This window comes from Anolis sagrei, chromosome 3 (genome assembly GCF_037176765.1).
Source record: "Anolis sagrei isolate rAnoSag1 chromosome 3, rAnoSag1.mat, whole genome shotgun sequence".
In the NCBI taxonomy this organism is placed as follows: Eukaryota; Metazoa; Chordata; class Lepidosauria; order Squamata; family Dactyloidae; genus Anolis; species Anolis sagrei.
In genome coordinates this window covers 158,642,300-158,655,203 of record NC_090023.1, presented here as the reverse complement: position 1 = coordinate 158,655,203, position 12,904 = coordinate 158,642,300, and the positions used below count along the sequence as shown (strand labels likewise).

Here is a 12,904-nt window from a genome sequence, read left to right as displayed (position 1 = left end):
AAAAGACTACATGCTACAATGAGAAAAAGTGTGTTATAGAGAAAACAGGAGGAACATCATGACGTGAGTGGTGTAAAGATAATAAAATTTACAGAATTGCAAATACCCCTCCCAAGACAACAAGAAACACAGAATAACTGAGAATATACTCAGAAGTAGGTCAGGAAAAGTCTGGTAGACAATTTGACCAATATGGCATTTGTAGGATAGTAGGGATGTTGAGATGTTTTCTCCATGTGATCAATGCACACTCCTGTTTTTTTAACCTCCTTCAGAAATGATTTTGACAGTATCTAGGAAAAGTTGACCTTAGAGAACACTAGTTTTTAAGTTAGTTCTGTAAGATCATCAGAAAAGTGCCTCGCAGACCCTCAAGCAGTTCTGTATGTTAACCAAATAAATCAACAATTTTGCTTTAAAAAAGCATAGTAATGAAACTTTGCTCAAATTGCAGAATGTGCAATGTCTCCATAGATATTATCATCAGCAGATTATGATACAAGCAAAATCTTTGTGTTCCATTGGATTGATAAATGCAGATTTTGTAGCTTGATTTATATAGGACCTTTTGACTTCTGGAGGATTTGACAGACTTTGCAGATCCAAAGCAATATCTTTATCCATGAACATAGCTCAAAAGACTATGGTTGCTGGAGGTTCCCCAGCTTTAGTGATGAGTGGCCACTTTCTAAATCCATGGAGCTTCTTCCAAAGTCCTTAAAATTTTACACTTTATTTTGTTTTGAGACAAACATGAAATCTTATGCTTCTTGGAAATGTGTCACTTCTAATGGTGAGGCCACTTAGAATATCACCATTTGGAACATCACCAGAAGTCCACATTTTTAATGGAGTTGTCTGGACTTAAAGTGCCTCACGGAAGCAACTTTCTGTGATGAGTGGGCAACCTTGTACAGGTCAAAGCTGGTCCTAGTTCATCATGCCAAGTCTGCTTCCCAATTAGAGTTATTAGAGAGAATGAATAAACTTCACCAACCTCTGGAACTTGGACTATATATGGTGTGTTGATAAATTCTGGGCTCTCATCATTAGCATCCGTCACTAGTATTCGGACCTTTTCAGCCACCTGTAATTGAATATAATGAAATTTTAACTGAGTAAAGTGAATTAACAGCCAGAAGTGATCATTTCCATGCATCCTTAGGTTTCATCTGTCATAACTTAATGACAATCATTTTGAAAACCATAAAAATGGAAAATATTGCAGAAAGCCGGTTAGCAGGGTAGTGACCCCAATCACTCTTCTGAACTACTCTGTTCCAAGAAAATTAAATGCGACAAGAAACAGGCCAGAAAATGCCTATTTATAGTACATTTTCTTATTTTATCACTTGCTTTAAGTAAAAAATATAGCCACTTTAGAAAATAATTCCTACCATCTGCAAATGTGGCTAGAAAAGAACCCTATCTAATAGAATGGAGAGAGGAGATATAAGTCATTGTCCATTTGACTATTATTTATTATTTATTATTTATTAACTTTATTTATACCCCGCTAACATCTCCCGGAGGACTCAGTGCGGCTTACAAAAGGCCAAGGCCCTCAATAAAACAACAGCATAACAAATACAACAATAAACCCATAAAACAAAACAATAAACATTAAAACAATAACAATAAACATTAAAACAATAATACCACGGCGCATTTAAAACTAAGACTGAGCCAAATGTAATGAATAAAATTTAAAAAGTGCTGGACATGAGAGGTAAAATGTATAGGTTTTTTAGAGGTAGGTGCGGTGTGCAGACAATCTTAAATCTCTAATAAAGTGCATTTGGGACATGATGCTAGGAGTTTCCTATTCTGGAAAGGCACACTGGAACAGCCACATCTTCAAGCTCTTCCTAAAGACTGCCAACGTTGGGGCTTGTCTTATGTCCTTGGGGAGAGAGTTCCAGAGTCGGTGGGCTACCACAGAGAAGGCCCTGTCCCTCGTTCCCACACTAGCCACAGACTAACATCCTATCTTCTCAAATATAGTGCTCACCTTTTTTTGGCTAAATTACCTTCCCCAAATTAGGATGTGCTTTAGATTCGCGCTGTATAGTAATCTTAGTGTGAGCCAAATCAAAAGGGAAAGCAGCTTCAAGAACACCTGGAGCTCCTATTTGAGATATGCCATCTGTAATTTAATTGTCATGGCCCAATGCTATGCAATTCTGGGATCTGTAGATTGGTGAGGCATCAGCATTCCTTCGCAAATAAGGCTCAAGACCTTTTAAAGCTACAACATCCATGATTCCATAGCACTGAGCCAGGGCAGTTAAAGTGGACTCATTCTACACATAGATGTACCCAAAGATTTTCTTTCCCATTGCTGGAAGCTCTGGTGTTTTAACATTTTTGTTTGTCAAAAGGGAATTCTAAGCATTCAGTAACTGTGATGTATACCTTTTTGGGTCAAATTACAAAGAATACACTTTGCTGCTGAGCATTACATTTGGTAGCAAGTATTTATTGATTTATTTATTTATCATATTTGTATACTGCCCTTCTAAGTCCGAAGGCGACTCGGGGCGGTTCACAGTTGGCAACACTTAATGCCTCAACAAGTAAAACCATCATAAAATACTGTTAAATACTTTTTTTTGGTTTCAGAGTTTTGAAAATTGCGGTGGACATTAGATTCGATGGTGCATTAGACTCAGGATAAAGTAGAATTCTTTTTACTTATGAAGATTAAACCAATGGGCTGTTCTCTCTTGGTATTTAAAGTCTGTTTAAACTTTGATAAGGAGGAATCCCACTGGCTCTAATTTAGAGTAGAGCTAGGGAAAGTGTTTTTTGTTTGCTTGCTTGCTTGCTTGTTTTGATATTTTGCTTGTTTGCTTTGTTTATTTTGAATATACTCTCAGAAACTCTCAAAAATGGCCACTCTCCATGTCAGTCGGGTGTTTCTGGTGCTGTATTGTTCTCCAAAATACTAATGTTTTCAACTTCTCGGCCAACATCCTACTTCCAAAAGTAGCTAACTAGGTGCAAATAGAAAATTGCAAGAAGGCACCTCCTCAATTGTTTGTCCACAAGCTGATTGTATGTGGAAGTACTATTGATCTATCATGGTTCATGGATACTGATAGATCCATTGTCTATGGTGCATTTACACTGTGGAATGCATGCAGTTTGGCAGCACTTGATTTCCTACAGTTCAATGCTTTGGGATCTTGGGAGTTATAGTTTGGTGAGTCACTAGCACTGTTTGGCAGAAAAGGCCAAAGCTCTTGTAAAATGACAACTCCCATGATTCCACAGAATTCAATCATGGAAACTAAAGTGGGGTCAAACTGCATTAATTCCACAGTGTAGATGCACCCCTTGTTTCACATACATATTGGATATGTCGAAGGGTGTTGGAGCAGCAATTCATTCCTTCCTTTGCTCTTTCCTTCTCTCTCTCTCTCTCTCTCTCTCTCTCTCTCTCTCCTTCCTTCCCTCCCTCTTCCTTTCCTTTTTCTATGTCATCATTTAGCTTTTCGTCAATGAGCTTTTTGGGGTTTTTAAGTCGTTTCTGCTATTTTGAGGTTTTTTTAAATGAGTGATGGTGTCTCATTGGTCTGTTAGGGGTATAGTGTCCAAATTTCGTGTCAATTCACCCAGTGTTTTTTTAGTTATGTTAATCCCACAAACGAACATTACATTTTTTAATTTATATAGATAATGTATATATAACAGGCATGGACAAACTTTCTGACCAACATAAACTTAGCAGTATTTCAGTGGAAGATCCCAGGGATCATGCAATTCAACTCCCTTCAGCCATGCACGAAAAGCACAATCAAAGAACCCCCTAAGTGGTGGGTGCAAAATAGGGTTTTGGAAGCAAAGAAGGTGAGGGGAAAAGTGTCTGAGTGGGGGAAAAAGGTAGGGAAAAATGCTTTCAGGAGCGTGCGAGGCATGGGAATGGGGAGGAGCAGAAAAGAGGGGGAAAGCTTGGAAGGAGAGGGGAAGGAGGGAACTGCAGAGGCCCTCGGAATACTTTGTGGAGCTTCAAAGGCTCCACGGAGCATACTTTGGGAATCGCTGATGTAGATCATCAATTGACAATAACAGGAGTGTCCCTTTTGTATGGTAACACTTACTGTACTTAAGCCATCTGAAATGCTGACAACAACTTCAATCTCATCTTCTCTCTAAAAATGGAAATCAAAGAATTAGTTGTAGAATAGTTGTTGAACTATAGACCTCACAGTTTTCCGGTTACAAAACTAATCTGGTTATGCAACTTTTGCTTGGTTTTTATTGCTTTGGTTACATAAGTATATCATTTTGCCAGAAGAAAACTTCCAGGAAACATTAAACAACACAAGCCTACAGAAAGCTACAGAAATAAGTCTTATTTAGTTCTTATTTGACAGGATGGTATTTCTGTTCAAACATGCACTGGACCTGTCTATTCAAACTACCTGCATTGATAGATTTGAGGGGAAATACTTGTCTTTTTTTTTTTTGCACTGACATATGTAAATAAATACATCAATTAGCAAAGTCTCATTTAAAAAACTCTTTTCCACAAAGTCTTTTTATGCTTGCCAATCTCCCAATTTCCTCATCATCCCCTATCTAGTTGGAAAGGTTCAGCACCAACATTTGGAGAATAATGAAAGAAGGCTGAAGAACTTTTGGAATTGGGTTGCACCAGCATCTTTGAGGTAAACAACACAATAACTAGGTTCTTGTGGGTTTTTTCGGGCTATAGGGCCATGTTCTAGAGGCATTTCTCCTGACGTTTTGCCTGCATCTATGGCAAGCATCCTCAGAAACGTCAGGAGAAATGCCTCTAGAACATGACCCTATAGCCCGAAAAAAACCCACAAGAACCTAGTGATTCCGGCCATGAAAGCCTTCGACAATACATTGAACACAATAACTCTTCAGCTGAGGAAAAGAGGAATTGTCTTCTGGCTGATTCTGCCCTTACTTTGCATGCTTACCAGCGATGGTCAAGGTAAATTAGAAATGCTTCCAGAATCCCTTATTGATCATGTGTGAACAGCAAAACTTACTAGCATATTTTTGAAAAGTATGTAACTGTAAGTTTGGTCATCAACAGAAAAAAGGAAGTTGGTAAAAGAAAGAGGAAAATCAAAATTTGGATGAACTTTGAAAGGCTCAGAATCTTTTTCCTTACTTATGCAAGGCTTATCTGACCTGGTTGTTTTATTTCACATAAACATCATTAGTTTTGAATAAACAATTTTCTGAAACAAGTTAATTTGCTCTTCTTTTTGTTAATTCAATGTTATTTCTGTCTCCGGTACTAAATTTTATGTTAAAAGGTCTTGCTCAGGAAAACATCTACTTTGTACCTGAGGTACACTTGGATGTGAATTTTAGGAAGTAAGTAATAAGCATGAAATTAACCAGCAAATCAAATTGTACTGCAATAAATATTAAAATAACAATTATTTAAAATAATAAGCATTCATCATACTGATAGTCCACTTACCTAAAATGTTGCCATAAATACATTTTGTCTACTCCAATGGATGAGTAATATAATCTTACAACTAACTGAAAAATTTCCAGTGCATGTAATAAACCTATCTCTGGCTATACCATTTAAGACAAAAAGTGGAGAAATCACAAATGCAAATACATTTAAAACTACTGAACATACTAATGTCAGGAGAGGATTTCTAGATTTGACAGCTCTCTCTTTTTCTATGTAGAAGCTGTTTCTTGATAGTGTATTGATCACACAAGACTGTGATAAATATGATGTGTGGTTTGAATGAAATTCTATGAAGGTGTATGGTTGAGGTCTATATACCATCCTAATAAGAATAAATTATAGAAAACTGCAAAAAGCGGATGAGGGTAAAACTGCAAAACTGCTGACATGACCAGAGACAAATTATTAACTCTGTGGTGGAAAACAACATGTTTACATTACCATAGACAATGACATTTTTAAGTTAAGGAAGTCAAACAATGCTCCTTAGTTAAAAAGGAAAATTAACATCTGTCTGGAACTGATGGAGTCAGCACGTTTTAGCTGGCAAAACAACCTGTCAGTCATTTACAACAATTTGGAACATCATCAGGAAAATTGCTATATAAGAGATCAATTTATTTTCCAAAATTGTGTCAGATCTGCAGTGGAACAGAGTCTGTTCACCTGTCACTTTCTCCAAGGGACAGAGAGAAATGGTATATTTGCAGAATGACAGATCTGCAGGAAAAAGCAATCCAGCCTACGTGCGGTTTTCTTCTCCAGGACAGAAAAAAAAGATAGTAATGTATGCATGATGAATGAATGAATGTTTATATGTGTGTGAATGCTGAGTAAAATGTAATAACTCCTTTGGTTGTGTACCCAAAATAGCTATATAGTCTGCGGGGGTCTACATCTTACTCTGTATTGCTCGGTGATATTCTCTGTTTCACTGGAAATGGAATCAAATAACCTTTTTAATGTTTAAAAAGTATTCATGACAAGACTTCCTCCTAGAAGCAATATAACCCAAATATGAATTTATCATCTCAGTAAAACTAGACCATCAACAGCTAGCATATTAAAAACCAAAATTGGGTGTTGAGGCATAGCTAGGCTTTGCTGTTTTGCATTATACCTCTCGGTCCAGCTCCTCGATGAGCGTAACATTTCCATAATATGCATTGATGGCAAAGTAATTTCTTGACCCAGCTTCAAACGCCATGCCATATGTTACAGGATCTCCTTCTGGATCAGTTCCATTTAGAGTATATACATGAGTACCTGGAAGGAAGAGATTTGGAAAATGACTTATAAATAGTTCTAGGAGATTTCATCAATAAAAAATCATCCTTACGAAATATACCCGTTAAAGTAACAATCTGGAATCCCGTTAAAGAATGGCCGAAGGAAAATAAGATAAAGATGCTACTATGATACCACCAAACAGTAAGAGGACTACGATTAATAATAAGTTATAAAGATAAAGCAAATAGTATGGAAAATGAGAGTAAAGAATAAAGAAAAGTTTAGTGACGAGGGGAAAAAAGAGAAAAAAAGAACGAGAAAGGATGAAGATAGGAAAAACGAAAATAAAATAAAAAAGAGAACGAGAAAGAAATGAAGAACAGAAATAAAAAAAGGAAAGAAATGTGAAACTACTGATGCTTGCAAATTAGAAAAAGAATAAACTAGAAGATGTTCAATGTATTGTCGAAGGCCTTCATGGCTGGAATCACTCAGTTCTTGGGGGTTTTTTCGGGCTATATGGCCATGTTCTAGAGGCAGGCGAAACGTCAGGAGAAATGCCTCTAGAACATGGCCATATAGCCCGAAAAAACCCACAAGAACTAAACTAGAAGAGTTGTTTTAAAAGTAACTATAAAGGCCATGCTACAGAGAGGTGGAGGTTTACTATTGTCGTTGTTGTTATGGTTGTTGTTTTTTTTGGTTTTTTTCTTCCTTCCCTTTTTCTCTCTCTTCCCCTTTCCCTCCCCCTTTTCTCTCATCTTTCCGTTAACCTTCTATTTAGCACTATAATACAATACTAAAAAAAAATCATGTTAAATGTCAATATTATTTTATAATAGCAATATCATTTTAAAAAGAAAAGAATCAAGCCTTACTTATAATAGTATATTTTTAACATGTAAATGCGTCTATTATAGGCATTGTACATATTTCAAGCAGAGCTTGAAAAGTTCCTTTTTAAATTAACCCCCCCCCAAAAATTCTATGATTAAATTCTTAATCTGATTTCCTATATTACATTAACTGAATTGATTCTGTTCCTGTTAATTTGCTCTGTTTTTATGATATTTCCTATGCTATTATACGCTGCTATCCACCTTATTGAACCATCTTATCCTTTAGCCAGCTCACATAGTGGTCCTCTCCCCCCCCCCTCCAAAATTAGTCTGCAGTTATTGTTGATGCTTGCTATTATTGTTATGCTGTTTTATGCTACCTTAATTGTTATTATTTTGTTTTTAATTGTATTCTGCCTTGGGATTGGCCCCATGTAAGCTGCCCTGAGTCCCTTCGGGGAGATAGAGGCGGGGTAGAAAACTAAACTACTACTATGAGGGGTATTTTTTAAGTAAAGTCCGTTTTGTTGTAGACACTAGTAGTTCGCACGCATACCACAATGAGCACGTGCGTCATGTACCAGCATGCCTCGGGAACAACTGTGCTCAGTTTCCGCTCTGTAGCTAACCTGTACGGTTCTGTTCTGTGCTTTAAAAATGTCTATCATTTTAAAAGCAAGACTATCAACTCACCCTCCGCATGTGAGGTTCGCTCAGTGATACGGTTTTTGTCAGCAAGGAACCTGCCTGCTGCAGAAATTCATTGACAGATTTGTGAAGTGTACAATGATACGAAAGCGAAATGCGTACGTGGGTACGACAATTCAAAAATGGCCATGACAACGTCCATGATGAGGACCACTCCGGTCACCCTTCTTTGATTACAGACAATTTGGTGGCTTCAGTTGAAGCGAGTGAACCTCACATGCGGAGGGTGAGTTGATAGTCTTAAACATTTTTAAAGCACAGAACAGAACCGTACAGGTTAGCTAAGGAGCGGAAACTGAGCACAGTTGTTCCCGAGGCATGCGCTACATGGTACACGACTCGCTCGTGAACTACTAGTGTCTACAACACAACAGACCTTACTTAAAACTACCCCTTGTACTTCTCTTCTTCTTCTTCTTCTTCTTCTTCTTCTTCTTCTTCTTCTTCTTCTTCTTCTTCTATTCTTAATTACAATTTCTAAAAGTGACAGTTTACTTTCCTAATCCCCCCCCCTAAATTAATCGTAATTATTATTCTATAGCTTGTAGGAATGCTACAAAGTGCTAGACATTCTTTTTTCCTAACTCATTGTCAAGTAAACAAAGACAACCTAATAGAGATCAAGAATCAGTACATGAAACATGTGACATTCAGTTAGTGCGGTCACACTTCTGCAATGATGAAAGTAACTTCAAATAACACTTACATTCTAAAAAAAGTGAATTTTCCTTATCACGTTGTCATTGTAGTGTAGTCATAATTTTATTACAATGTAATCATAACCACAATTATGTGGAACTTACTACTCTGACATTCTGGAAGTAGTACTATATTTGTATGGAGGTAGTAATCAGTCAATTAACCTTAATGCTGTGCTTCTGCCTGTTAGGAGGTTAGGAGGAGGTGAGGATTTACTTGAGATGCCTCTGTAAAAGTGGGTTTCAAGAAAGGATTTATATAGGCTTCCTAAGCTACGGGCTCTTACAGAACAATCTAGAGATAATACTTCAATAAAGAAAAATGTTTTATTACAGCTCCTAGATTTTGCATATTATTTTTACCTCTATATCCACTCATTCTATTTTTTGGATTGGTTATAGCAACTTCTTATTTCTGCACCAGGGCTCTGCTCTTCTGAATTTGTTTTTTTTTTAATGGGAGCAGAGTCATCCTGGTTCAAAGGACAAAATTCTTTTAAAAATGTTTCAGGGTTATAATATTAGAGTGTCAAAGTGTAATCTTACTGATGCACTGACATACTATTACACTCCAACTCTATAGGGGAAAAATTAAAAAGGAGAAGAAAAGCAGATTATTTTTTGTTCTTAGAACTAAAAAGAAACCCATATGAAGATAGAAATAAAATGTTCCAGGAATTGTCAGAAAATAGACTGGGACAAAAGAAATATCAAATACCAGTATATAAAACAAACTAAGGCCCCTTCCACACAGCTGAGTAAAATCCCATATTATCTGCTTTATTTTTTAAAATATTTTTATTATTTTATCATAGTTATTATTATTATTATTATTATTATTATTATTATTATTATTATTACTTTATTTGTATCCCGCTAGCATCTCCCGAAGGATTAGATGCGGCTTACACAGGCCGAAGCCCCAAAACACAATACAACAATACAATACCTAAAGCAAATTAAAAACAGTTAAGCAGAAAACAATAACAGTAACAATACAACAAGACACTATTAAAACTGGGCCGGCCAGAGTAGGGGTACAGGATTAAAAGTGCTGATGTGGCGGGAGGAATGTAGGATTATAAAATAAGTGTAGTGTGCAGTGTGCAGTGATCTTGGTTCTACTAAAGTGCTTCTAGGACTTGGTGCTGGAGATTCCTAATCTGAAAAGGCACATCAGAACAGCCAGGTTTTCAAATTCTTTCTGAAGACTGCCAATGTAGGGGCCTGTCTGAGATCTTTTGGGAGGGCGTTCCAAAGTCGGGGGGCCACCACAGAAAGTCGGGGGCACCACAGAAAAGGCCCTGTCTCGCGTCCCCATCAAGCGCGCTTGCGATGCAGGCGGGATCACGAGCAGGGCCTCTCCAGATGACCGAAGTGAGCGTGTGGGTTCGTAGACGGCGATACGGTCACGCAGGTAGGGTGGTCCCAAACCGTTCAGGGTTTTGTAGGAAAGCACCTGCACCTTAAATTGGGCTCGGAAAATAAACGGCAGCCAGTGGAGCTCCTTAAACAGGAGGGATGACCTCTCTCTGTAATGAGCCCCGGTTAACATCCTGGCTGCTGCCCATTGGACCAGTTGAAATTTCCGAGCCGTTTTCAAGGGCAGCCCTACGTAGAGCGCATTATACATTTGTTTTACAGCAGTTACATATTATTCAATACGCCTAACATACTTTGACATCTAGTATTATTATTCTGCTTAAACATATTTTCTATTCCTCACCGCTGTGCTCCCCTCCCCCCCTCTCAAGCCACAACTTTTACTTGTCGTCTGTCCAAAATCTCAATTCTTCTTGTGTCAGTAACTTTCCTTCTTTATTTTTTAAATCCTTTTACAATAAATTTTCTCCATACATCATCAAAATCACTTTGTTTCCATATACCTCTTTTAACTTTTAATATACATGTCAGCTTATCATTTATTGCCAGTTTCCATACTTCTTTACGCCACTCCTCTATTTGTATATTTATTTCTTTTTTCCAACTCCTTGCTATAAGCAGTCTTGCTGTTGTTAATAAATTTGTTATCGCTTCTTTATCCTCTTTTTTCAATTGATTATTGTTATATATTCTGCTTTAAACTGGGATATACTTAGGCAATCCTTGTTGTCCAAGTATGAAGTATGAATTGTTTATTGTACTAGCCATAGGCCATGACATCAGTAATACACTAACTTTATAAACACTTTCCAATATAAACCTTAAAACGTAACAAGAATTAAAACTAAAACAAGTTCTTTAAAATTATGAAAGCAGAAACATGACAATAACAGTGTCTGCTTTGTGTCATTCCAAACTGTTTCCATTTCTGACCCTCAGTATGGATTTTGCTACTTTGGCTCTGATCTTTTGGGCTGCGATTGTGAGAGTGATCCTAGGAGATTTTTCCTAGGGTCATTGTACAAGGGGCAACGTAGCAAATAGTATGTTAGGTCTTCTATTTCCCCTGTGCCACAAATGCAAAGTCATTGTGTTGTCCGAGTAGGATTGTCTTCCAAGCTTGGTGTACTGGTGGTGGGTCTGTAGGTAACTGTGGAGTCCTATGACTGAAGAACACTCAGGCAAATGCTTAATCCAATACCACCCTGAACCCCACCCCGCAGTTCCTGAGAACCCTTTTGGTAGCCCTAGTTCCAATTTGAGCTGACTGACAATTACCAGTTTCTTCTCAGCTAGATTCGCTTTATCAGTTTTTTCCCCATGCTAGGCCTCCAGCCTTCAGATAGTTTACATTCTTCCACTTGGGTTGAGCTCATGGCATGGATTCTGGTCTGGTCTTTCAAAGACACCAGAGTATCTCCATGACAATGCCGGTGCTCCCCAGATTTTAAGACAGAAATTAGGAAAGGTTATGGGTACGTCTTACAGAGGAATCATTCCTCAATGGCTACATCCCTCACCCTCCCTTTTGCACATATAAAGCAAAGTCTGGTATTTTATGTGCTCATTCTATTGATTCTTTCATGGAAAAGAAATACCAAATGCAAGAGAGTCTTGGGCAGCTAAAAAAGAAATGACCAATAACCAAGGAAAGCATGAAATATTTATCTTCGTGGCTTTTTGGAGATCAGGGATATTATCCAAAAATGGAACAAATCCACTGATCATTCCTGTGGTTTTCCTACCAAACTGATGTTGCAAATATCTACAGATGCTTCACTAGTTGTGTGGCTGTTAAAATGTTAATAAAGAATTATAACTGGAGGGTTTTATGACTACTCTTTTCAGCTCAGGCTCATGACTAAGTGATATTTTTTACACCTTTCTTAGCACCAACTCTCCATACCATTAACACCCTGGGAACACTTCCCAGCACAGAATTAACACCAATTAAAAATCTATCTTTGGCACCCCTGCCTCCTCTTACTGAAAGCAAAAGTGAGTTAAAAGAAAGTCTTATCTTTATGGGCACAACCAAATACAAACAAAAGCAAATACAGCAATCTCTTCCCCTGTGGCCATTAGTAAGGTTCCGATTGTTCTGAAACTTCATCCCGGCATCTAGCCAACTAAAGAACCAATTTATCAGAAATTTAATGGGGATAATAAATGTTGGGTGGATAAACAAAAGGTAGAATTTATGCTTGCATGAGAAGGAAGGTAGGGAGCAGAACAAAGGGAGAAATTGTCAGTGGGGCAGGTGACTCAATCCAGCCTTTGTTTCAGACCCCGATATCAAGGAAACCTCAAACACTATGCTTGTTAACTTCTCTGTTCTGTATGCCAACAGAAGCTGAGGTACAAGAAGAGAGATTCTGGAAAAGTCTACGCTGCAGTTCAGATGCAAACTGGTGGAAATCTAAAGAGCAATTTGCCTATGTTTTGGTAGCAAGTTGCTGAAAACCAAGACAATATGCCATGGGATTTCAATAGATCTTGAAAGCATGTTGCGGCTTATATATCCCAAAGCTGCCAGCAACATCTCAGAAACCAAAAAGGGTCAGCACTTG

The 12,904-nt window shown here is 37.7% G+C and overlaps 1 protein-coding gene across 2 annotated transcripts in view; it reads right to left on the bottom strand.

Moving 5' to 3' along the window:
• CDHR1 (cadherin related family member 1) overlaps nt 1–12,904 on the bottom strand; it is a 97,450-nt gene that overhangs the window by 72,188 nt on the left and 12,358 nt on the right. For both annotated transcript variants that reach the window (XM_060769006.2, XM_060769005.2), the window contains exons 3-5: nt 6,597–6,742; nt 4,104–4,154; nt 998–1,087 (exon numbers count right to left, since the gene is read on the bottom strand). In XM_060769006.2, coding sequence (XP_060624989.2) covers nt 998–1,087; nt 4,104–4,154; nt 6,597–6,742 — 287 coding nt within the window. The remainder of the gene's footprint in view (nt 1–997; nt 1,088–4,103; nt 4,155–6,596; nt 6,743–12,904) is intronic.